The sequence below is a fragment of the Protopterus annectens genome, chromosome 7.part0, assembly GCF_019279795.1.
Source record: "Protopterus annectens isolate FY-2018-M chromosome 7.part0, PAN1.0, whole genome shotgun sequence".
Classification (NCBI taxonomy): Eukaryota; Metazoa; Chordata; order Ceratodontiformes; family Protopteridae; genus Protopterus; species Protopterus annectens.
This window is the reverse complement of record NC_056739.1, coordinates 1,227,020,761-1,227,046,364: the sequence shown is the minus strand read 5'-3', so window position 1 is coordinate 1,227,046,364 and position 25,604 is coordinate 1,227,020,761. Positions and strand designations below refer to the sequence as shown.

At 41.7% G+C, this 25,604-nt stretch overlaps 1 protein-coding gene across 1 annotated transcript in view; it reads left to right on the top strand.

The window, feature by feature from the left end:
* The window catches only part of DNAH1 (dynein axonemal heavy chain 1), a 5,225,710-nt gene that overhangs the window by 1,707,930 nt on the left and 3,492,176 nt on the right, over positions 1-25,604 (top strand). Inside the window, exon 20 of the mRNA XM_044076389.1 lies at positions 2,887-3,140. Within this exon, the coding sequence (XP_043932324.1) occupies positions 2,887-3,140 (254 nt within the window). The remainder of the gene's footprint in view (positions 1-2,886; positions 3,141-25,604) is intronic.

Here is a 25,604-nt window from a genome sequence, read left to right as displayed (position 1 = left end):
GGTGTGATCTCCATCCAGATGGACATCATGTCAGTGATTTGATACATCAGCAAACAACAGGGAAACATTCCTAGCCATTGTGTCAAGAGACCATGAGGGTTTGTCAGTGGGTGATTTCTTCTCACTGCTTTCTGATGGCAATGCACATATCAGGGGAAATCCAGTGTTTTAGCAGACAAGTTGAGCAGGTCTTTCCTCCTTCCTTATGAGTAGTCCCTCAATCCAGTAGTAATGAAACAGATTTTCATTAGCTGGCCAAGCTGCAAATTGTTCACTTCCCTTGGCAATACCAAATGCAGTAGGCACTTTGCTATAATTCCCCAGGTGGGAGAGTCCCCAGGGGATGCTCTTATCCACAATTGACCCCCCATTCTACTTTATGCCTATCCATCCACTGCTTTCATCCCAAAGTTTCTGCAGAAAACAATGTGGAACAAGGTTACAGTGATCCTCATTGCTCCTGTCTGACCTCAAAAGGTGTGGTTTCCTTTCCTCTTTTATCATCTGATTCACCCTCTATGAGTGCGTTACCTTACACCAGATCATCTGTCTCTCTCCCTTCCAGGAAGCCTCACCTGGATATCACAGCCTTCAAGGTGCCTGTATGGTTCCTTCATTTCTGATGATTAGACAGTCCAGGCTTTCATTCCATGTTGTACACATTTTGACTTCCTCCCATAAGCCTTACAAATGGAAAAGATTTTCAGTTTGGGCTTCCACTAGGATTATAGAACCCTTTTGGAAAACATTTTCAATTTGGGCTTCCATTAGATTATAGATCCCTTTTCAGCTCCCCACCTGGCTATCTTAGAAGTTTGGTCTCTCTTTTTCATAGTAGTTCTACTTAATGTACTATCAAAGTCCAGTTTGGAGCAATCTTTATCTTTCGCACCGGAGAAAAATAATCACCTATTGCCTCCTTGAAATTGTCTAAGGCCTTTTTAAAGGACACCTTTCTGCTATGACCTTCCCTTAGAGATACTTTTCCTACTTGGGATATTACCATTCTTCTGCAGGCTTTGACAAGACTCCCCTTTTGAACATGCAGTCACAACTGATTTGAAATACCTTTGCTGTAAAACTCTGTTTTTAGTGAAAGTTACTTCTGTCATGAAGAGTATCCGAACTTTACATCCTTTCTTGCAATGCTCCTTATTTGGTCGTCCACATGGATAGAGTGATTTTGGGAAGAAATCCATCCTTTCTCCCTAATGTGGCTTCTGAATCATCACTCAGCCAGTTTGTCAACTTTCCTGTATTCTTTCCCTGTTTTGCCAATAAAAAAACAGAGTACAAATGATTAGTCCAGATAAAATCACTTTGGCTAGCAGATCTAGGAGACTCTCTTTCTGATGTCCTCCCTGTGAGAGGAATAAAGAAGCCTTGTTGAAGTTTCAAGTAATTTATTCATTTAAGTAGGTAGATGGATGAGTGTTTGTCACAAGCCACCTATGGCTTATATTCAGGAGGCAATGGGATATTTAATCTGATCTCTGAATGAATGCAAGCCTATTCTTTTTTTTTCCTTTACCCTACTCCAGAATTTCCAGAAGGCTGTTTTCAAAGATTAAAGTATCACAGCAGAAACAATGCCCTAAAATTGGTAGTTGATACAGTAATTCAGTTTCTCAAAATGCATTACATCAAGTACATCAAGCTTTACTTTTGATGGACCAGTTATTACAAAATAATAAATAAACAAATAAAAATAAAAAGACCAAGTCAAACACATTATAGCTTTTATTCCAGATGTGTCTTAGTTCCTAAGAAAGACAAAACCCAGTGACCAGTCTTTGATCACTTAAATCCGAACAAGTTCATCAGAACAAAGACTTTCCAGGGTAGTGATTCTGATCATATTGCTGCCATTTATTGGACAGGTTTCTTATATCACAACACTGGGTATGGAGGTTGCATATTTACCCATCCTAATAAGGCCACTCCACAGAAAGTATTTCAGATTTTAAATAACTCAGTATCATTTTTAAGTTTCCAGCTGTCATTCAGGTTACTCACAGTCCCCATTATAATTAGTTGGCACATCTTATAAAATGGTAAAGAAGTATGTTATGTAGCTAGGTAGTAGGATTATAATAACAAAAACTAGAAAGTTACCACTACAACACAGAAATATTAAATTATTTTTCTGTTGCCATAAATGGGGATAAAAATAACGAACAAGAATTAATCTGTAAATCCTTCATCATCAGTAACATTTTCAGAAGTATTTGTAGACTACACAGTCATGAAAATTATTTCTACTCAAAATAAAAAAAACAAAGGAAAAAGATCACCAATTGTTCTGGTAAATCCGCTTTGTATCCAGGACCCTAAGTTCATCCAAAATTTGAGCCACAAGATGAACAAGTACATAAACACAATTAGAGATGCAAGGAGAACAGTTGACCCCAGTATGAGTGTAGCAGGCAGCCTTCACTTTGTCACAAAAACAAGCCAATTAACTAAAATCCAGCAGTCAGAAACAGTTAAAAGTAATCCAAAACTTCGAAAGTCACTACTAAGTCTTAAAATAATAAAAATAAAAAATTCAACAAGACTTAGTCATCAAAATAACTCATCTTTATTCATGTTTATCTGTAACATCACAGAAGAAAATGCTTAACTTATTATTTTTTTATTAGAGGTCAGTGTCTGACAAGGGTTTGGTGTTATTTTTTTTTTTTGGTTCCGAATTTTCATAATTTGTTGCTTCATGTACTATATATGTTTTCATAATTTGGTACAAGAAAATGTTAAGTTACAATCATGTATGTCCAGGAAAAAGCAAACATAATTTCCAAATTTTAAATTGTAAGAGAGCAGGAGTTTTACAAGTGTAGTGTTAAACTATCCTTATTTATGTGATTCATTTTTCTTTTGCTAAAGGTTGCCAACTAGTTGCTCAGGATATTCGTGGAAGGATTGAAGAATTCAAACCTTATATCCCTCTGATTCAAGGTCTACGGAACCCAGGCATGCGCAATAGGCACTGGGAGCTACTGTCTGAGCAGATCAAGATAAATGTTCGACCCAAAGCCTCACTGACTTTTTCTAAATGCCTTGAAATGAAGTTGCAAGACCACATTGAAGCTATAGCAAAAGTTGGTGAAATAGCTGGGAAAGAGTATGCCATAGAACAGGTTAGTAACAAGTCATGTATCTAGTAGAATGCATTGTGCCAGCACATAGAACACCAGTATCCATTTTGTAAGGAAGAGACAATTGCAAGATAGCCAAAAGAAACCAAGTTAAGCTTGAATTATATATATATTTGTGTGTGTGTGTGTGTGTGTGTGTGTGTGTGTGTGTGTGTGTGTGTGTGTGTGTGTGTGTGTGTGTGTGTGTTTAGTCAAAAACTGACAAAATCAAACCTAAACTGATCAATTTAAAAGACTAAAAATCAAAATACTGAAAAAAAACAAGAAAATAAAGAAAAAAAAATCTCTTGCACCCCTTTTGCAAGTGCTGCATCTCCCACACCCTCTGGTAGTTATATTTGCCATGTCTAAGATCACACAACAGCTGTGAAAGTCAAATTCCCAATCCCTGCTATACAGTGACCTTCCACTAAGTAATACCCGCCTGTCGCTTATGCCAGCATTACAAATGTTTGATGTTTCAAACATTCAACTAATGTGCTGATTCCCACACACATGCACAAACACATGGTATAGTTCTCTACTACTTTGTTGACATTGAAAAAGACTTATTTAGGCCGAAACCGGTCTGCCTTCTTTGTTCCAGAATAAAAAATAGGATTACTCTCATTGTGCTGGCTGTTTGTGTGTGCATTTACAAATATTTCTCTGTGATGCCTGAACTTCAGTCATAGCTATTGCAAAAACCTGTTATGAAAATATTTAGCTGTTTATCATTAGATCGCTGTTGTAGTAGCCTAAGCTATACTGGCATAGCACTTCAAGGATCGGACATCCAGCCAGCTTCCAAAACATATTGACAGCTTCCACATGTCTGTATTTCCCTTGGAGCTCTTGTGTGAACTAGTATAAAATTAGCTAAAAGAGAAATCTGTGGTATCCCTTGAATTCTCAGAAAAATCCAGTATACAACCTATACTGAGTCCAAAACAAACCAAGAAGAAACTTTGCAGTATGGAGGTTGTGATGTTCACTTCTTAAATTATGTTATATACTTAGTTCACTTAATTAAAATCGAACTGTAAAATATAACTATAAAATACATGCTCCAAAATAATCAAATAGAAAATTGTAGGTAGTCCACAGTTGCATTAAAAATGGAATATCCTTTATTGAAACACACAAACAAGCGATCCTAGCTGAGTATAATGAAAAGCATCAAAAACATTCCTTATATATAATCAGGTTGTTTGGAGCAGGGGAGTAGTTACAGAGAATGTTTCTATTAAGAGCAATAAAAGCATTAAAATCATTCCTTTAGCCAAATCACCCTTCCCCCTTAACACCATATTGTAATCAGAAACTGTGCTAACTAAAACTGAATCTAGAAAGCTAGAGACAAATTACGATCTCATTTGTTTAGGCTAAACAACTAATCATAACATTATTAATTAAGAAACCGAACTAAATAAAAAATGACTAACAAAAAGATCTACCAGAATATTAATAAATATACAATTTTAACAAAGATCTCTTTCATATCAAATAAATATTTCATCAGGTTTGTGTGTCAGAAACAAATCATAATATGAATGAACATATGTATAGATGCATAACTGAAAACCTAAGCAGGATGAAAAACATAAAAATAATTCCTAAGCTGGAAATAACAGTGATAAATGTTAAAAATAAAGCACTAAGGCCATAGGGATCTGTTAAAGTGTGGCATCTAACTACGAAAACAATTAGTCTGAGAGTGTAATACTGCACTCAAGAGTAATTGCAACCTTTAAAACAAAACAAACAAACAAAAAAAAAAGACTAGGCCCATGCACATTTTGTGCACTATCAGTCTTTCACTGCCTAAAAGGAAGAATTTCAGAAAGATGGCCAGAAATCCTTCTTTTAAGTCTGTTGAGCATTTTCCCCACATAAAATGCTTCACAGTCATTGCAGCTAGCCCTGTAAGCCACCTGCATTGAGTTACAGCCATCTCCTGCATTGGTTTTAATCATTTTCTTTAAATGCGGGCAGAAAAACATGTCTCCCTCCTGTATGTGCTGACAAAAGACACAGTTGGCTCCACACTTATTGGTGGTCTGGGCCTACCTTCAACCTAACTCCTGATGTTCCTGGTTTTCATTTACACAAAGGAAGGAGCTTCTCCAAGGATGTCCATTAAATATGAGCTTTCAGTTATTATGGCCAAATTCTCTCTAATAGCATTAACGATACTGTAATAGTCAAGAGTAACAGTCAAGATGCAACTGTCTTTAGATTTGCTGTCCTTAGATTTCTTTAACGCCCTCCTATAAGGCCTGTTAAGTGCTGCTGCATTTGTCCTTTTTAGTTCAATTATAGGTTCCAAAATGATTCTTGCCATATTGCTTTCATATACCCTCAACAAAAAATCATTTTCAAGTTCATTTAGGTTCTTAAGGAAGGGTTCCATTTTTGTATTGATCCTAGCCAGCCTATACCCTTGGGACTTAACAACGTTATATTTTGTCCTGGTGGGATGGAGACTCTTATTGTGTAGCAGAAAGGTTTACTCTGGTAGGTTTTCTGTAAAGATCTGTGTTAATTTTACCTAGGTCCAAGTCTTTAGTAATCTGCATATCTAAAAAGACTGCCGAGGTGAGGCTGTGGTAAGAGGTAAAATGTAGAAAGCTGGTGGTTTGATTCAGATAGCTGATAAAGTCTTCTAATTTAGCACTTTCTCCTTTCCTTACAATAAAAATATTGTCAATAAAGCGCAGATTCACCATGATGTGTATTCTCTGTTGCTGTAAACATAATCCTCCTCACACTTGCCTAGGGCTATGTTGGCTAGGCCAGAGGCCATAGCTGCCCCTATGGCTATACCAGTCTTTTGCTTATAGCAATTTCCATTAAAAGTAAAGAAATTGTACCTAAGCACCATATCTAAACGTTTGCCTGTTCTTTCATGTTGTGCTGCTGAGCCATTGTTATTTTTTCCTGTAAGAATCAATCATTGTTTCAATACAGTATGATTCAACATATATTGTTAATAAAATACTGTCAGCATCAACTGTAGCATTTTTATTTTCCTTAGAAAAATCATTAGAGTTTTTTTATTTGTGAGATGTTCTTCTCAGCCAGAGGTTGTAACAAAAAATCCAGGTGGATGGTAGTAGCTTCGGTCAGGGACCCACTCCCCACTTGCAACCAATGGCCTGGAAGGAGGGTTTTCTCTATTTTTCTGTGGCTTAAGGATTCCAAAGAATTTAGGCAAGTGTGGGGAAGGTGTCTGTAAATAGTCAAACAAGTTATCTGTTAACAAACCATCTTCATAAAGTGCAGTCAAAGCTGTGCACCAGTTGTTGAACGATCCCTTAATCTCTTCTAAAGTTAAAGACTCATAATAGTTTGTGTCACTGAGCATTTTTTCTATCCTGTGGTTATAGCTGTTGGTATCAGTAACAACAATAAAATTAGATGTACATCAACCAAAATTCAGAACTTTCTTGCTGTTGAAGCTGCCAGTAAGACTCAAACTCACCTGCATTTTCTCTAACTGGACATATAAGTACCCCACTGGGGACTTCCTTCTTATTTTTGTGAAAAAAGTGTATCCTTTTTGTGCTTTATATTTAAGAGAAAGGAAAAGTATTTGTGTGGTCAACAAATTCCCTCTAAAGATCTTCCCCTGGGAGAGGAACATGTCATCCAGTCCTGTTCTGCCTGTAAATCTTTTACTCCCAAAACCCTTAGGAGCAGATGTAGATATTCAACACATAGATCACTGTTGCAGTAGCCTAAGATATATGAATCTTACTCCCTGCAACTATCCAGTGTTACAAAGCTTTGGGCATCTTACATATGCTCAAACTATCTGGAGCTCATGCAAAAGTTCTATAAAAGGAGAGTTGGAGCATAAAACACTTCTGAGCTTTTTTACCATCAAAGAGAGAGCACCTTTAGCATTTACCATCAAAGAGAGAGCACCTTTAGCAGGCCCAGTGATTGACTAGCAATCCTACAAGGCTGGGCAGATAAGTTCCTTGTTGGGAGAACTTATCTGCACAGCCTTGTAGGATTGCTAGCCAATCACCTCTTCTGTTTTATTTTATGAATAAAAATTATGTTTTTTTTGCCTGAATTTTTTATATTTTGCTAAAAAATTATTGTGGTTGGACTGGCAGGGCATGCTAAGTGAGTACTAGTGTAAATGCTTGTATGAACCTTTTCTAAAGAACAGTGTCATCTCTGACTAAAAATATGATTTTCTGCATTGTTAGTGTGTTTGGGTCAGGATGTTGTGTTTGTGGGGCACTATCAGTGGTTTACTTTCCTTAGAAAGTACAGTTGTGTAAATCTTACCATAACAGTAGATGTTCTTCTCTTCATTGTTGCAGTATTCCTTACATAAGGGATCTCCTGCCAAGGATAGCCCAACGTCCAGCCAATATACCAAAGCTTTTAGTATTTACGGGCACTATGTCACACGTATACTCCCAGCGCAAGGCATAGGGCATAAAGGTGACATACAGATGCACACACTTCAGAACTGAAAAGCTCCAGGAGGAACAGAATACCCCTAGGAACCAGGAGGAACAAGTACATCCAGAATGAGAAAAGAGAAGAACTCCTAGCCAGGAGGAGGGCAAGGAGAATAGGTTAGAGCAGGAGGACAGGATGGAGGGAGTGAATAGTGCAATAGTGAAGAGAAGGACATCTACTGTTATCGTAAGATTTTGAGCTAAGAAAGGTCCAGAATTGGTCTCCAGGTATCCTCCTTCCTGGGAACCAGAAACATTCTGGAATAAAAAACCCTCCCTCCCTGGGCAGAGGGCACAGCTTAAATGGTGCCTTGAGTCAGGAGAGAATGAAGCACCTCTGAGAAGAGAGGATGTTGTTCTCAAGGATATTTAGGAATGCCCAAAAAGGAAGGAAGAGATTTCCAAACCATGAAGTACCACTGGCGGATAATAGACAGAACTGAAGAGCCTGTTGTAATTCATAACCAATTTGGAACAGACAGGGAAAGACATAGGGACAAGGGAACCTCGCCAAGAAAAAAGGAAAGCAAATTGTCAGATAGAAACTGGCTTATCCTGAAAAGGAGGTTTCTGGGAAATAGGGGTCTGTGTAGATTTTAGCAGAGGTACACATTTAGAACCCTTTTTACATTTGGGTGGAGAGTGAGACTGTCTCCAAGCAAAAGCAGATTTGGAAGGGTAATTCTTCTGAAACTTTGGAAGAGGAGAAACAAAAATATGTTTCAACTCCTGCAAGGCTGACTTATCTTGGGGAGATTAAAAAAATTCAGCAGCAGCAGTACCAAAAATATTGTTATTATCCAAAGGAGCATCTAATAATTTGGCCTTAATATCATCAGACAGTGCTTGAAGACAAAGCCAAGAGAAATGCCTCATGACAGAACCAAATGCAGCAGCCCTGGAAGAACCATCAGCTGCATCATAACTGTGTTTAATGGAGTGGCAGGCAACGTGAGAGGTAGAACTTAACAAAGAAAGGGCTGAAGCCTTCCCTTCAGAATCAGGAAGATCAGAAATCACATGAGAAACTTGAAAGATTAGAACTAAAACATACCTGGTCATATAAGTCTGGGTATTAATAGCCCTAAAAGACAGGGTAGCAGCATTATAGACCTTTTTGCCTGCATCTTTAAGGCCCTGCTATCTCTATCTGAAGGAAGCAGCTTAGTAGAGAACAACAGTTTGGAGGATTTGTCAGAGGTGACAGATACCACAGAAGGATAAGCAGAAGGACATTTATACAGAAATTTACAGTCATCTAGCACCTCATAAAATCTGTCAGGTTTCTTATGAGCTGGGGGGGCTGAGAATCAGGGATATCCAGGAGGGCAGTCAAAACTGGAGTAACAGAAGAAGGCTTGGGCAACTCCATCTGGGGGAGCTCATAATACCTCTTCTGGATATCAGAAACCTGTGAACAATCCCACTTAAAGAATTCCATCATATGGGAAATAGTGTCTCCAAAGGAGAGTTCCTCTTAAGGGTGAATCTGCACTAATGGAATCCTCTTCCTCTGAACCTTAGTCAAAGGAGGAAGGGATCTGAGAAGAGTAGGCTAACAACTCTTCCCTTGAATCCTGATCCTCAATAGAGGAATCCTGCCCTCTAGGTCTTTTAAGAGAAGTGGAAGACCAGGGAGGGGCAGGTGCAGAGACCCCTTGAGGAGGTTTTAAAGCCATTAAACCGTTAAAAAAACCCTAGTAAAATTCTGCCATTCTCATTGGGGATCCTTAACAGCAGGGGAGATATGCTTTTTTTTTGTTTCTTTTTTTAGCAGGATGTCCATGAAAAACCCTGGGAGGGTCAGATCCTTGATGACACTCAATAAACATAGTAGTGATCTCCTCCCTGACTAAGATTTTGGAAATCCTCCTCAGTCCATTGGATATAATCAGCCAAGGTTCCCCCTCAACATCTGCAGCAGGCGTTTGGAAAACCTTTGAGGGCATGTGAGAAACCAGATCCCTGCCAAACTCCGATGGGATCATGGCAGAGGAATCTGAAGAAATGACAGGACGATGCTCTGGGCTTTCACTAGCCACAAGAGACATGTTTGGAGGAGGCTGGACAGTAGCCATATCAAAACTAAAGTGTTTGGCCTTTTTTTAGCTAATGGCTGATCCTGGGACAGGAAGATTCTGCCATACCCCCCTTTGTCAACAGGTTAAGATCTTGGTTTTCAGTGTAAATAGACAACGAGAAGAGCTCAATACTTGGAGTCTACAAACACTTGGCAGATAGAACACTGCATATGGTTGTGGGAACACCTAGACAGAAGAGACGCTGTTCATGATGATCTTTATGGGGAATATGCTTCCCACATTGAAATTTTCCTTTTCTGAATGACATGAAACCAACATTACAAAAAATAAAAGAGAAGGATATGAACGAACCTCAATGGGGCACTTATCTTTAAGATGGCTCAGTAACCAGCACATAGGAAAAGGTGTTCAGACTGATGTTCAATGATAGCATTTGGACTGATGGCAAGGACGTTCAGAAGTGTGTGTACATCTGTACATTACCTTTATGCTCTATGCCTTGTGCAGGGAGCACACGTATGATGTACAGTGCCTGTAAATACTAAAGGCTTTGGTATACTGGCCGGATGGTGGGCTTCTTGGCAGGAGATTCCTTATGTAAAGAATACTGCAACAGTGATATGGAAGGACACCCACTTGTTCTCTGTCTTATATTTTACTGACTCATTTAGGCAGCACTTTGCACTTTCAAAGTCCCTTCTTCAGCTTGACTGTGGAGTTACCTATGGTCTTCACTGTGTTGGCCTTCCGTGGAAACTAGTGAATGAGCCTTTGGATGTCAGGCCAACTCCAGTTATGCCTCAGCCACTGATGAGTGATTCTGCTATGGCCATTTGTTGTTCTTCTAACTACACATCTTTTTCCCCTGGCCCTCTTGCTCTAGCACTTGCAGCCACAAAAGACCAGAGGATTGCCAAGTTCTCTGCAACTGTAAGGATGCCCTTTTCAGGCAAGGGAGAGCTACTTTTGTCAGGGTCAGGAGAAGGGATTGATGAAAGGTCTTCACATGGCAGGAATAGGGTTATTGAAAATGGGACTGGTGTGCCTGGTAAGGGTCAGTTAAGAGTAAAAGTTGCTCCTTTGAAGATTTACAGTTATGGCAAGTACCCTTAGACAGCCCTCCAGAGCATAGTTTAAACATATCTTTTTAGTACTGAACCCTGAGGAAGCTGTATACCATAAGATGAGTGCAAGTAAATCATTAAAACAATTGTTAACTCTGTGGTGTAATGTGTTCCTTAGCCACTTTTTTCTTTGTGACTTAAATTGAAGTATCCTGCACCTTTGTATGTAACATATAATACTACACTTGTAATCATTGCTTTTTAACCTCTCACACTTCAAAAGATACTTTAGCTGTGAAAATGCTTGTTTTATGGTTTTAGTCCAAATGCATGAAGATGTACATGCATTACTAACAGGCTGACAAGGCTGAATTTCTAAGTATTCAAAGATGACGATAAACTAATGCATATGGCTAGATTTAAGCATGAGCTGAATAGACTGCAGCTTAGGGCTTCAGTTTGAAAGGGCATTTGAAAATTTCATGCGAGACACAGGTGGACAGTGATCTCACCTTCAATAACCAAATCGCCACAACAGTCAGGAAATCCTTCTATGTGGCACACCTCATCACTAAGGCCTTTTCATCCAGAAAAAAAGGAGGTCATTGTCCCACTGTACTCATCCCTCATTAGACCCATTATAGAATACAACGCCCCATTTGGTATGTACCGCTCAATACATCTACAACAACTGGAAAGGCCACAGAAATACCTCACTAAAAGAATCACAGGCCTAAAGCAGATGCCCTATGCTGACCGCCTTAAAAAACTCCAGCTATACTCGGTCGCATATTGTCTACTCCAAGGCGATCTCTGCTTAACATACAAGGCCATGTCAAACCCAGAGCTGTTGGACATGCTACACTTAAAGAAATCCCAATCCCTCAGAGCCATACGCTCCAGGGATCTAAACCTTGTCATCACAATAAACAAAACATGCTGGAGGGATAGGTTCCTGACCCAGAGACTCCCCAGACTTTGGAATAGACTGCCCATACATGTCAAGCAGAGCGCCTCTTTGGTCCTCTGCAAAAGGAACCTTGATGATTGGATGGGAGAAAGGAAATTCACCCCGGGGATCACGTTAGTCGCCCTGCTAGACAGGGGTATAGGGAAGTAAATAGTGTGGGAAGAAAAAGCCAGGGAATTGTTATGGCTAGGCTTGTATAGGCCCTAGGGCCGATAGCCTAGTACCAACCTATGAACCTATGTTATTTGCCTTGAAACTGAATAATTAAAGATAAGTTCTAAAGGAGTACCCTCCATCCCCACCGAGCTTCATTTTCTGTTCACACTTACCAAATAGGGCCTTTTCAACTTTCAGTATCTTAGGACTTCACCATGTCTAAATCCATGTCAGGTGATGCAGCATTAATTGATGTTCCAGGTCACTTCATGTTTTAGTTTCTAATGCTGAATCTTTCTGGACACCAGGGTTATGCATTTCAAATCAATGAAGATATTTTCACACATCTCATGGGTCATTATGCACTTAAGTAAATGAATGGTTGTGAATCTTGCTGGAAAGTCTAACCTATGCAGGATTTCAGCTGCTTCTAGTAAAGTGTAGAGCACCATCAGTTATTTTTTTCATTATTTGGAACAAGTAGTCATGAGCACACAGTCTGATTCAACAAACCAGATTTGTTTATAAAGTGCATTTCCCACAGCATCATGTGAGAACAGTAAGCAAATACAGTAAGATATTGTATAAGATATAATAAATCATATAAGATGCTTTAGTGAATGCTGTCTTGATTTTTTTCCAGCTTAGTAATAATTCAACTTTTTTTGTGGATTCTTAAACTTTAGATCTGATGTTGTCAATTTCAATTCTATCCTCAACTGATGGGTTCAAATCCAGTCCCTCAGATCTGACTCTGCCATTACTAAAGCTTGTGGCAACCTAGAAATCTCAAGCTTCTCCCTTACCCACAATACATCAACCCCAATTAACCTCAGATCTTGTTTGCTGACTTTATTAGAAAGGTATATTCATATTCAGATGGTCTGATGAAGTGCCAAATTGCTGGCGTGAAAGCGCTTACCTTGTTTTACTTTGTTTTATTTCAGCTTGAATAAGCAGTTTGATTTTTATACCTCTGCCTTGTTGGCTGATCATTTGTTTTAACTTAGATATTATTCATGTCTGACCAGCTTCTTCTGTTTTTGTACTACTTACCCACAATGCCCCAACCCCAGTTACTTCAGATCTCATTTGCTGCTTTTCAGTGAAAGACATGATTTCCAACACTCTCAAGCAATATTAAGATAAGTTTATAAATACTTCCTTTATTTACTTAATTTTCATTTCTATATTTAGATTAAGTATCCCCTTACCTATAGCATCCATTTTTGCAGGTCTTGTGCTAAATTTCTTAGTTATCTCTTATTTCTTGTACTTGCTTACGTCTTGATACTACTGTTAGTATCTTTCCTTAGTTCTACATTTTATGTAGTTTTTCCTCATACCATTGTTGGTAGTTGTTCTACCTTATTTTTGCCCATTTATTTCTCCCTGTCTGTCTTTAGAAAAAAACAACAAGTGTTAGTAGTATAAATATTTAAATATTCTCTCCTTCTTGACTTTCATTGGTGTGACAGTATGGCAAATAAAGCTCATGCAGCCTTTAAAAAAATGTACAAAGTATGGGCAAAAGCTCCCCTTATCAGATGCCCACACTTTATGTGTATACTGTTTAAGACTGCTTCACTTGAGAGAAGATTGTTCTGTTTGCCATGGGTTCAACCCCAGGGGATTCGCTGAGCGCAAGAGTATATTAATTCTTAAAGGCCTTTTGCCTTCATCTTTTGGAGAGGTTATATCTGGAGAGGAATCTCAAAAACTAAAATTAAGACAAAAATCCTCATCTCTGAAGCCTTCTTCTTCGGAATCGACAAAGAAGAGTTCTCACAAAGATCTGACTTCACCTTCAGATCTGAAGAAGCTGAAAATGTCTGAGCTGACTCCTTTTGAGCCAAGGAGACCAAGATTATCTGACCCAACCTTCCCAGATCCGATACAATCCAAGTCAGAACCAATTGTTGCTGGTCCTTCAATTTCTATTATATTTCCAAGGACTCGGTATTCACTGTTGGTGGAGCTGGTGCCCTCTAGGATAAGTTCTGCTTTTCTGGACAGATCCAGGTCTCCTTCAGTGTTTTATACTCCAGTAGTCTCACAGAGGAAGATGTGGAAAGAGTGGTGTGGAAGATTCTCTCAGCACAGGGGAAATGAGTGTTCCTTCGGCTTCTACCCCTCTGTGTCAGAAGGTCTATTTTTTCTGTTACACCTCCACTATAACTTCCTCCTCTGACTCTTTCAGTTGTCTCAGAGTCCTGGGATCCAAGCTGGCTGGATCCTTTTGGCTTGGATCTGAGGAGTGATTTATCCTCAGATCCAAAGCGTTTTCTGAGTGCTCCAATCCCGTCAGATCCAGAGATCTCTCAGAGCCAAAGTCTACCTATCAGATCCAAAGTGTTGAAGTTGACTCTGAAGCTCTTGGAGCCATCTCTACACCACAGAGCCTTGGCATTGCATAGCTCAGCTCCATCTTCCACCGCAGAGTTTTTGACCTCAGAATGAAGGAAGGTTGTGGTCCAAAATCTGTCCTTTTTGGATCCGAGGTCTTTCCTTTCTGCAGGGCAATCTGTGTTTGAGGCTGTGAAAAGAAATTTTCTCTGCCTCAACAGAATGGAAGGATCCTTCCCTCTCGGATCCCAGATCTGCAACCTTGATGTCTCTGTGCTCAGAGCCTTACCAAGTCTTTTCACAGAGACCCCCAATACAAAGACCTCAGGCTTCCACATAGGGGAATTTTGACTTCTTCTTCTTATACCTCTCCAGAGCATCCCACTGAGGAGGTCCCTAAGAAGAAGATGTGCAAGAGGAAGCACCTAGGCTCACTAGAGTAGTCTATCACAGAAGATATGAATTTTGATGAAGGTGAAGGGTCACCACAGTCACCTCCTGACATCCTAGAAATCCTTAAGTAGAGTGGTGGCTTCATCCAAGGAGTCTGTATTCCTAGAGGCTTTTGGTACTGGACTATCTACCTCTTGGGTGACTCTGCCCACTGAGGAGCTCATTGAGTTGATCTCTCAGTGGGAGTGGAAGGAACCTGACTCCACTGAGCCTATATCTCAGAGACCAGATAAGATTAAGGCACCACCTGTAGCCAAACAGTTTTGGGGAAAAAGGGTGCCTGTTGATGCCATGGTCGTAATGGTGGCCACCAATAAGGAACTTGCCGAGGAGAGTTCTACTGTCCATCCCCCCAACAAGGAGTCTCTGGCAATGGACACATTCGGAAAGCATGTCTATGCATCAGCAACCTTCACTTTAAGGTCACTGAATTATTTAGCACATTTCACAAGACTTCAGAGGGATTTGATTAAGGAGCTGTCAAATATGCTTTCAGGATCTATTACTGAAGAAGTTCAGTCATCTGTGACTTGTCAGTTGGCTACCTTGTAATCCATTTCTAATTATTCCGTGAGGCTTGTGGAATAGTGTGCATATGTTGTACCTTTAAGAAGCATTTCAAGGTCAGCGCATGCATATAAATAGCCAACATGTGCTAGCTTCAGTGTCATTTTGTGAGTGCAGCCAGAGAATGAGCATGTATGAGTATAATAGCTAGTTTGTTTATAAGTATATCTATGTTAAAGTTATTAAGCCTCAGTCCTGATGTGTTTGTACATAAAAAAACTGCTTGAATAGAACCCACAAAGACTCATTAATTTTATCCTCTCTAGACGAGTGACATGGTGTCAGAACCAGGATCCCAGAGGCTCCTTTTCAGAGCTATGAGGTACAAAGTTAACAGTGAAGGTAAACTAAGAGAAACAAGCATGAAAATGGCCAGAAATGAACCAAAGATAATGAAAACTTGCACAAACAATTTATTTTATAAAAAAGATAAAACGGAGCATTACAAGGGCACAAACCACATTATTAAACAAACAAGGGGCACAAAAGGTTTATTAATTGAACAAAATGTTTAAAATTAAGATATTTGATAAAACAATTATCAGAAAAACACATAAGGGGTTTGGAATTACCTTGGAATTGCAAAACGAGCATGTTTAAAACAAAATGGGCATGTTTAGAGTAAAGCGAGCACAAGAAAAGTATAATGGGCATGAAAAAAAGATTAAACGAGCAAAACAAATATAACAAAGGGCAAAAAGGGCACATTAAGCATAAATAAAGCAAGGCAACTGCATGTTTTTTAGCAAAGAACTGCGTTTTACCATAATGTCTACTTCTCATTGTATTCAGGGCATAACTAGAGTTATTCAAAGTATCTCAAAGTGTGTAAAAGTGCTTACAGTGTGTGCTTATTACTGTGCATTTATTCTGAAGAGTTTATTTGTGTGCAACGTTCAACTATTTTATGAAGTACAGTCAAAATACAGCCATTTTGAAAAGTTTATTGTGGCGGTTGTGTCTATTCACAAAGTGCTGCCATTACAGAGTGATCTGAAGTAGTTAACTTCATTTTATCTGCAACCTGTGGGTATACGGATCCGTATCGGATCCGAGCCAGCAACTTTTTTCTAGCATCTGCTCCAAGCTCTGAGGTCCTCCCCTTACCCATAATGCCCTACCATCTCCTATCTTCTCTCAGATCTCGTTTGACACACCAGTAGTGTGCATTGTGTTCTCATTTGCTCTGATCTAAGGGATAGTAAGTAGTAACTTTTGGCTTATATCTAGGTGTGCTTGACTAGGATTCCCCTTCACTAGTAACGCGTTTGGTCATTGGTGTAAAAAAAAAAAAAAACTTTTTTTGTATTAGAGTAGTAGTTAGGCCTGCCCTTCCCCTACCTGTGTGTGTGTTTTTTTTTTTTTTTGAAAGGTAGTGCTTATACCTTTTGAGTACAGGACTATGGCTGACCAGCCAAAGCCTGTGTTCAAAAAATGTACAGAGTGTGTCCATAAGCTTTCCCCTGCCGATGGTCACACTCTGTGTGTGATATGCTTAGGAGTGGCACATTTATCCACTCAGTGTGCTATCTGTTCAGGCTTCAACCCTAGGGCCCTCAAAGATCATAAGGCCAAGCTAGTTACCAAAGGCCTTCTCCCTGTTGCCATGCTGGAATCTGCCTCTGCCTCAGTCGTTAGTGTACCACCCCAGACAGGGACTCAACTTCCCTCTTCTTCTGGCGATGGGTCTTCGAAGGACAGATCTTCAGTCAGCGAGTCTGACAAAGATAAAGGAAAAGAAAAAGAGAAGGAAAAGGAAAGGTGCAGAGAAGAAAAAGAAGGACAGGCATCGTAAGAGATCCCCAGACAGGGAGCTCTTGCTCAGCCCCCCATCTAAAACCATGAAACCTGTTTCTCCTTTGCTCCGGTCACCTCGTTTCTCACCGGAGCCGTTGGAACATTCGGACCCAAGGCCCTCCACCCCTCTGCGCAAACCAGCCAAATCCTAGTCGGTGGCCTCTTCGAGGTCGACTCGGAGCCTATCAGACATGGATATGGACAGGATGTTGTGGAGATTTATTCAGACCCAAATTCAGATGGGAGTCTTGCCAGGTCCCTCTCCCTCTGGAGGGGTGACCTCCATGCCTCTTTTCCACCCCATCTCTCCTTCCCTGATCCATGCTTCGGCTTCGGGGCTCTTGGATCCAAGGTTTTTTGGAGCTGGTAGCTCGGCGCTGACGGTTCCTCCAACCTCGACTCCGGCTGTTATTTTGAGTTCCTCAGATTCAACTTGTTCAGATCCGAGTGACTCTCGGAGCCATGGACAGGGAGTCAGACCCAGGGGAATGGATTCTTCGGCTCTGACCCTTTCGGAACCAATCCGTTTCCTTGGACCTCAGGCTACCCTGTCTTTGGCTCCGGTCCCCTCTTTGGATCCGGGGAGGACTTCTTCCTCGGCCTTCGAAGTGGTGAAGATTGAGACCCCAGCCCGTCTCATCAGATACCGCCCAGGCCCACCTGGATTTGGCAACGACTCCCTTCATCCTGTCTCAGGGACAGCTCGTGCCAGAGGATCCCCAGGTCATTTTCCCCGAGGAAACCCCTGCGGCTCACGGATCCCCTTCTGAAAGTCCCACTGAAGAGGGTACAAAAGGAGGCACTTGGACTCCCCCTAGTCCCTCACCAGTGACACTGACTTAGATGAAGGAGAAGGTTCCCCCAGGTCACCTCCCAAAGACGTCTCCTTCGGAGAAATTATGAAGATCCTCCGCCAGAGGAGAGGTTGGTCAGCCCCAAAACCTTCTGGGGATGAGTCAGTGTTCCTGGAGGCATTTGGCATGGGCCCATCTACTTCCTGGCTGTCCCCACCAGCAGACCCCTTGGTGGACCTCATCACCACGAGGGCATGGAAGGAGCCCGACACTGTAGAGCCCATCCCCAAATGTCCTGACAAGGTTTTATCTCCTCCTTCTGATAGACAACCCTGGTCGAAAGGAGCCCCACTTGATGCTATGTTGGTTGCGGCGGCCACAAAGAAGGAACTAGCACAGGAGAGTTCCTTAGTCCACCCTCCAGACAAGGAGTCCAGGTTGGTGTATAGGTTTGGGAAGCGCATATACTCCTCAGTGACTTTTTCTATCCGTGCGCTGAATTATTTGGCACATGTGATTCGACTTCAGCGAGACCTTGCTTCCTAATTCACTGAGTCACCCCCAGAGTCTTTATCGCCGCAGGGCAAACAGCTGTTCTCGATGAAAATGTCTACTCTGAAGTCAGTCTCAAATACATCTATGTGGCTACTTTCCCATGCCACGGAAGGAGCAGCTAGAGCGGCTGGGACACGCATAGCCATGAGGCGTCATGCCTATCTCAGATTGTATCATTTCGTGGACCCTTTCAAGGCGTCGTTTATCAACGCTCCCTACGACGGTTCTTCCCTCTTTGGGAAGACAGTATGTGACACACTTGTCCAGAGTGAAAAGGACAGGAAGACTTTGTCTGCCATCGGAGTCCACTTCTCTAACCCTCAGTGGTCCTTCTCTAGGAATCAAAGAGGGCAGAAGAAGATGTGGTTCTGAAAATCTCAGTTTTCCCAGGATTCTCAGGACAGCTATTCCCCCAGAGGCAGAGGGGGACAGGATCGACACCGACCCAGAGGTAGAGGGGGTCCCAGGAACTTTGGGTCTAGGGAACCCTTCTCTGATAGACCTGGCCAGCAGCCCTGAGGGGTTGCCCGACTGTCCTTCTCTGGAGGCAGTCGGGGGATGATTGTCCTTACACCCAGCGGCATGGGAGTCCATCACAACAGATCACTGGGTTCTTCAGATAATATCCAGAGGTTACTCTATTCCTTTCATTGCCCCTCCAAATATTACAAAACACCTCCCAGATGTTCCACCCCCTCACAGGGAGGCCGCAGCTCTAGAGGTTTCAAAGCTGCTTCTGAAACGAGCCATCAAAAAGCCCCCCCCCAATCAGTCCAGATTAGGCGTTTACTCAAGGTTCTTTTTGGTGCCAAAAAAGACGGGGGACCTCAGGCCCATTCTAGACCTGTCAACATTAAACCTGTCGATAGCCAAACAGAAATTCTGGATGGTCACCCTGCAGTCCATTCTACCTTATCTCCGAGTGTGCGACTGGCTGTGCTTGTTAGACCTTCAGGATGCTTACTACCACATCAAGATACACAGAAGCTCCAGGAGGCTTCTGCGCTTCCAGCTGGGAGCCAGTCACTTTCAGTTTGGAGCCCTACCCTTTGGTCTCACCACAGCCCCCAGGGTGTTCACCAAAGTAATGGCAGTGGTAGCGGCTCACCTGAGGCTTCAGGGTATTCAGGTGTTTCCATACCTGGAGGACTGGCTTTTCGCTGCGCTCAGCAAGCATCACTTGTGTCGGGCCCGAGATTATTTCATTCGGTTAGCAGAGTTGCTAGGAATTACAGTCAATGTTCACAAATCCCATTTGCAACCAGTACAAGTTCTAGACTTCACTGGGGTACAGCTAGACACCTGGCAGATGAAGGTATTCTTAACCCCAGACAGGATTCTACATCTCAGGTGCCACATAGCTCAGACAGCGAACTCCAAGTCTTCAAAGGCGAGCGAGGTTCTCGGGGCTTTGGGCTCCATGGCTGCCGCCATATCTATTCTCCCTTATGCGCGCCTTCACATGCGAGTTCTTCAGTGGACTCTGGCTGTTCAATGGTCTTGGCTAGACCTGCCCATGGATTTTCCGATCAAGATCAGTCATGTCTGCAGGACATCTCTTCTTTGGTGGTTGACTTCACCGGAGATATCAAAAGGACGCCCCTTTGCATCACCTCCAGTCCAAACCACAGTGACCACGGACGCTTCCCAACTCAGGTGGGGGGACACTGTTCAGTAAGGACAGTCCAAGGCATGTGTTCCCAGGCAGAGACCAATTTGCACATAAATGTTCTAGAGATGAGGGCAGTGCTTTTAGCGTTGGAAGCCTTTCACACAGTCCTCCCTCTCGGATTGATTGCAATTCAGTCCGACAACATGTCGGTCGTCTGGTATATCAACAAGCAGGGGGGAACCAGATCCTACCCTCTGTGTCGAGAGGCCATGAGAGTGTGGGAATGGGCAATTTCCACCAGTTGGTTTCTGATAGCAATGCACATCCCGGAGCGCACCAACATCTTAGTGGACAGATTGAGTCGGGCCATTCTGATGCCTTACGAGTGGTCTCTGAAACAGTCAGTAGCGGAGGAGATCTTCCTTGCATGGGGTCAGCCTTGCTGTGATCTCTTCGCATCTCCTTCCAATGCGAAGTGCAGCGAGTTCTTCGCTCTGATTCCCTCACCAGGGTTAGCCCCCAGCATTGCTCTAGTCCATGCTTGGCCCCCCCAGGCTTCTGTATGCTTATCCACCATTACCACTCATTCCAAAGTTTCTTCAGAAAGCTTGCCAACTTCAGTGCAAAGTGATCCTCATCGTCCCGTTCTGGCCTCGTCAGGTTTGGTTCCCATTCCTTTGGTCTCATCTCTTAGCTCCCTCGTGGGTTCTGGATCCCTGCCCGGATCTAATTTCCTGTCCGTCGCGGACACATCCTCCCAACCTGGGCAGCCTCAAGCTAACAGCTTGGTTGCTCCAGTTCTGTTAATTGCCAGGACTCCCGGTCTTTCATCACAGGTAAAATCCATTCTAGTGGCCTCTCTTAAAGACTCCACTAGGAAACGTTATTGCAGTAAATGGAAGCGCTTTTCCATTTGGGCCTCACAGAGAAAAATAGATCCCTTTACAGCCCCTGTTCTAGTGGTGTTGGACTTCCTGTCTGGTATCTTTCAGCAAGGAGCCAGTTCCTCCACAGTGAAAGTACAATTGGCAGCCATTTCCAGTTTTCAAGTTGGTGAAGACAACATAGCCTTAGCCTCCTCTAGGCTGTGTAAGGCTTTTCTTAAAGGTACTTTTCTGTTACGGCCCCCTGTCAAGGATTCTGTACCTCCTTGGGACCTTACTTTTGTTTTACAGGCATTGGTAGCTCCTCCTTTCGAACCTGCAGCTTCGGTGGACTTAAAATTTCTGTCCTGGAAGACAGCCTTTCTAGTCGCCATCACATCGGCTAGGAGAGTTTCTGAGCTTCAAGCTCTGTCTGCCGTGCCTCTGTATTTGGTCTTCCATAAGGATAGGGTCTGTCTCCATACTGACCCTTCTTCTTACCTAAAGTGGCATCTGAAGCAAACATAAACCAGTCCATTAATCTGCCCGTTTTCTTTCCCAACTTCCAAAATAAAGGTGAATACAAACTCCATTTGTTAGATGTTCATAGACAACTTCATTTTTATCTTCATAGAACTTTTCTGTTACGGCCCCCTGTCAAGGATTCTGTACCTCCTTGGGACCTTACTTTTGTTTTACAGGCATTGGTAGCTCCTCCTTTCGAACCTGCAGCTTCGGTGGACTTAAAATTTCTGTCCTGGAAGACAGCCTTTCTAGTCGCCATCACATCGGCTAGGAGAGTTTCTGAGCTTCAAGCTCTGTCTGCCGTGCCTCTGTATTTGGTCTTCCATAAGGATAGGGTCTGTCTCCATACTGACCCTTCTTCTTACCTAAAGTGGCATCTGAAGCAAACATAAACCAGTCCATTAATCTGCCCGTTTTCTTTCCCAACTTCCAAAATAAAGGTGAATACAAACTCCATTTGTTAGATGTTCATAGACAACTTCATTTTTATCTTCATAGAACGAAGTCCTTCCACAAGACTGACCAATTGTTTGTTTCCTTTTCCGAAGCTTTTATGGGAAAAGCTATTTCTAAGGTTTCTTTAGCCAGATGGATCACTTTTTGTATTTCACATGCCTACAAAGCAAAAGGTTTATCTCCTCCTGGTATAGTTAAGGCTCACTCTGCCAGGTCCATGGCGACTTCTGCTGCTTTTTGGTCTAGGGTGCCTTTGGACGATATTTGTGCAGCAGTGACATGGGCCAATTCACATACCTTCATTTCCCATTACAAATTGGATCTGATTTCGAGGGGTAGAGCATCCTTTGGCTCTGCGGTGCTCAGGAATATCCTTCCATAAGGGCCTCCCAGGATCGGAATAGCTTGGGAATCTGTCCCACAGATTGCAGATAAAATGAAGTTAACTACTTCAGATAAAGAAGTTATGTACTCACCATAACGTTCCATCTGAGTAGTTATACTTCATTTTTCTGCAACATTCCCTCCTTCTGTCCCACAACCTTATCCTGTTTCAGGGTTGGTTTATTGGGTTGAGTTGCATATATGTTTTTAGTTGCAGCAAACTTGATCTGAGGGAAGATAGGAGATGGTAGGGCATTATGGGTAAGGGGAGGAGCTCGGAGCTTGGAGCAGATACTAGAAAAAAAGTTGCCGGCTCGGATCCGATACGGATCCGTATACCCACAGGTTGCAGAAAAATGAAGTATAACTACTCAGATGGAAAGTTATGGTGAGTACATAACTTCTTTTTTCTTGCACTGTAAAGAGTTGTTTAGCAAAGTACAGCCATTTTGGAGAAGTTTCAATGTGCTGTGTAATGTTTATTTACAAAGTGCAGTTAGTTTGAAATATTTCTTACTCTGAGCTTCTTCTGCCCAATTTATTTGCACAGTGCAGTTGTTTTGAAATGTTTCTTACAATGATAAGTGACTTTTACAGTCCAGTGATTTCAAGAGTATTACAGTGCCCAAGAGTCTTATTCGCAGAATTCAGTTATTCAGAGACTTGTTGTGCTATTCGGCATAGTTACAAATACTGCCATAAATTTCTGGCATATGTATATGTGTGCATGTTTGTGCATACTTGCAAAAGCCTTCACTGGTATGTGTTAGTATGGCAGACGGATTTCAAAAACCCTCACCATTGGTGTTTCATCAGAATATTGCAGAGAATTAGAGAATATTTGAGCAAGAGTATGATATTTTTATACAAACAGCTTATTCTGTCAAAGATGAATGCACCAGGGCATTCATTTTGCTAAACCTAGCTGAGTCAAAGGCCATTGAAAGAGAGCATTCATTTGTATATGCATCAGCAGTATATGAGGGAGAAGGTGAAAACTGTCATATTGTTCTACAGGCTGAATCAGGGGAAGACCCCGAGTGTTTGTAGTGTAAATTCAGGGAAATGTGGAACCCCCAGACAAATATTACATTAGAGAGGCATTTGCTTTACACAAGAGATCCACCACCTGAGGAAACTTTTGCAGCTTGTATAACTGACCTAAGAAACAAAGTTAAAATGTGTCAGTCTGGTGACTTAAAAGATGAGTTGATAAAGGACAGACTTGTGTGTGTGGTATTAATAGTGCTGCAGTGCAAAAGATTTTGCTTCATGACAGTGATTTAATGCTGAGCAAAGAAATTGAGATTTGTCTAATCCATGAAGTTACAGAAAGGCACTCAAGTATGCTTGCAAGTAATAAGAGCATGGTTTCAGCAAGCTCCAGAGCAAAGTAGACAGCATGCAACATGTGGCTAGCAGAAACAGACCTAAGTACATAGCAGCTGCCACCCCTACAGGTTTACCTGGGAGACCCCGTAGTTCTCCAGCAAGTTCTAAGAAAAGGACATGCACAGTGCAGTACAAGGGTGAGTCAGCAAAACCCAAATCCATCTTTATTGTTAACCGTCGCAGTTGTGGTGCCAATCATGAGTCTAAAGGAGAAAAATGCTTAGCATGTGGTCATTATTGCCACATGTATAAAAAAATGGAACCATTTTCAAAAGTTTTGCAAATCAAGTAAACCTCACACAGTTATAAAGAAGGGTCACTCGAAAAAGCAAGCTGATCATATAGAGAGCTGCAGTTCTACTTTCTATGTAGATGGGGTATCAGTAATTGGTGAAAAGGTTGATGCAGTTAATTTGCTGGCAAAAAATGAAGTGTGTTGTACTGTCCAGATCAATGGTAATTTCACCAAGCTTAAAGTAGACACTGATTCAAAGTCAATTGTTATATTAGCAGACACATTTGCTAAGGTGAGAACTGATGAATAACTCATTGTGACTAGTTGTGCGAAACTTGTTGCCTATGGAGGTGAAGAAATTCAGACCAAAGGCGGCTCAGTAGTGCTTTCATGTTATTTGGCTAGGAACTGTTACAGCTTGTTATTCCATGTAGTCCAAAGACCTGTGCAGTCATTGTTAGGTCTCAGAGACAGTTTGAGAATTAATTTGCTTTCTTTTACCAAAAAAGTTCATCATGTAAGCACATATTCTAGTTCCAGTTTTACTGAAGCTGTTTTCTCAGTGTATGCTGGTGTTTTTGATAACAAGCTGGGCAGACTTCCAGCATTGTATTCCATGAAGTTAGACCCAAAGGTCAGTCCAGTTGTCAGGCCAGCAAGAAAAGTCCCAATAGCTATGCAGGATAAAGTCAAAGCTCAGTTGGATAAAATGGTGCAGCAAGGTGTAATTTATCCAGTTGCAGAACCAACTAAATGGGTGTCGTCTATGGTAGCAGCCCACAAAAAGGCTCAGATGAAATCAGAATATGTATTGACCCAAGAGATTTTGACAAAGTATTAAAGAGACCGCATCATCCAATGTGTACGGTTGAGGAAGTCACAGCCCTAATACCAAGTGCCACTGTTTTCTGTCTTAGATGCAAAAAGTTCATTTTGGCAAGTGATGCTTGATTGCAAAGCCTCATTACTGTCTACTTTTAGTACCCCATTTGGCAGATATAGATTCCTCAGGATGCCATTTGGAATAAATTCTGCAAGTGAAGTCTTCCAGTGTGCAATAGAGCAAATTTTTTTTCAGGTTATCCTTGTGCCATAATAGTAGATGATTTATCGGTTGGAGGCAATGGTGAAGCAGAGCATGACAGAAACCTTAAGAAAGTTCTACATAGAGCATGTGAAGTGAACTCAATCCCCTGATGTGCAAATTCACACTATCAGAAGTTACATATATAGGTCATTTATTTATTAGCACTGGCTTGAGATCAGACCCGTCCAAGCAAGCAGCCATTCTTGAGATGCCAGCACTGGATAATGTTCAGGCTCTACAATGTTTTCTTGGTATGGTCAACTATTTAGGCAAGTTTACACCAGACATCAGCAAGTTGACAGCACCTTTGAGGGAGCTGATGCACAAAAATGTTACATGGCCTTGGCTGGAACAGCACCAGAGAGCATTTGAAGTCCTTAAGCAGGAAATTGTCACCCCCACCTACATTAAGATGCTATGATGTCAGTAAACCAACTCTATCCTGTGATGCTTCAAAATTTGGTCTTGGAGCAGTCATTCTTCAGATAGGCAGACCAGTAGCCTATGCATCTAGAACTCTTACCCAAACTGAAATGCAATATGCTCAAATTGACAAAGAATTTTTGGCAATGGTATTTGCATGTTCACAGTTTTATGATTATATCTATGGTTGAGCTATTCAAATTGAAACAGATCACCAACCTCTAGTTACTATTCTAAAGAAGCCTATGCATTCAGCTCCAGC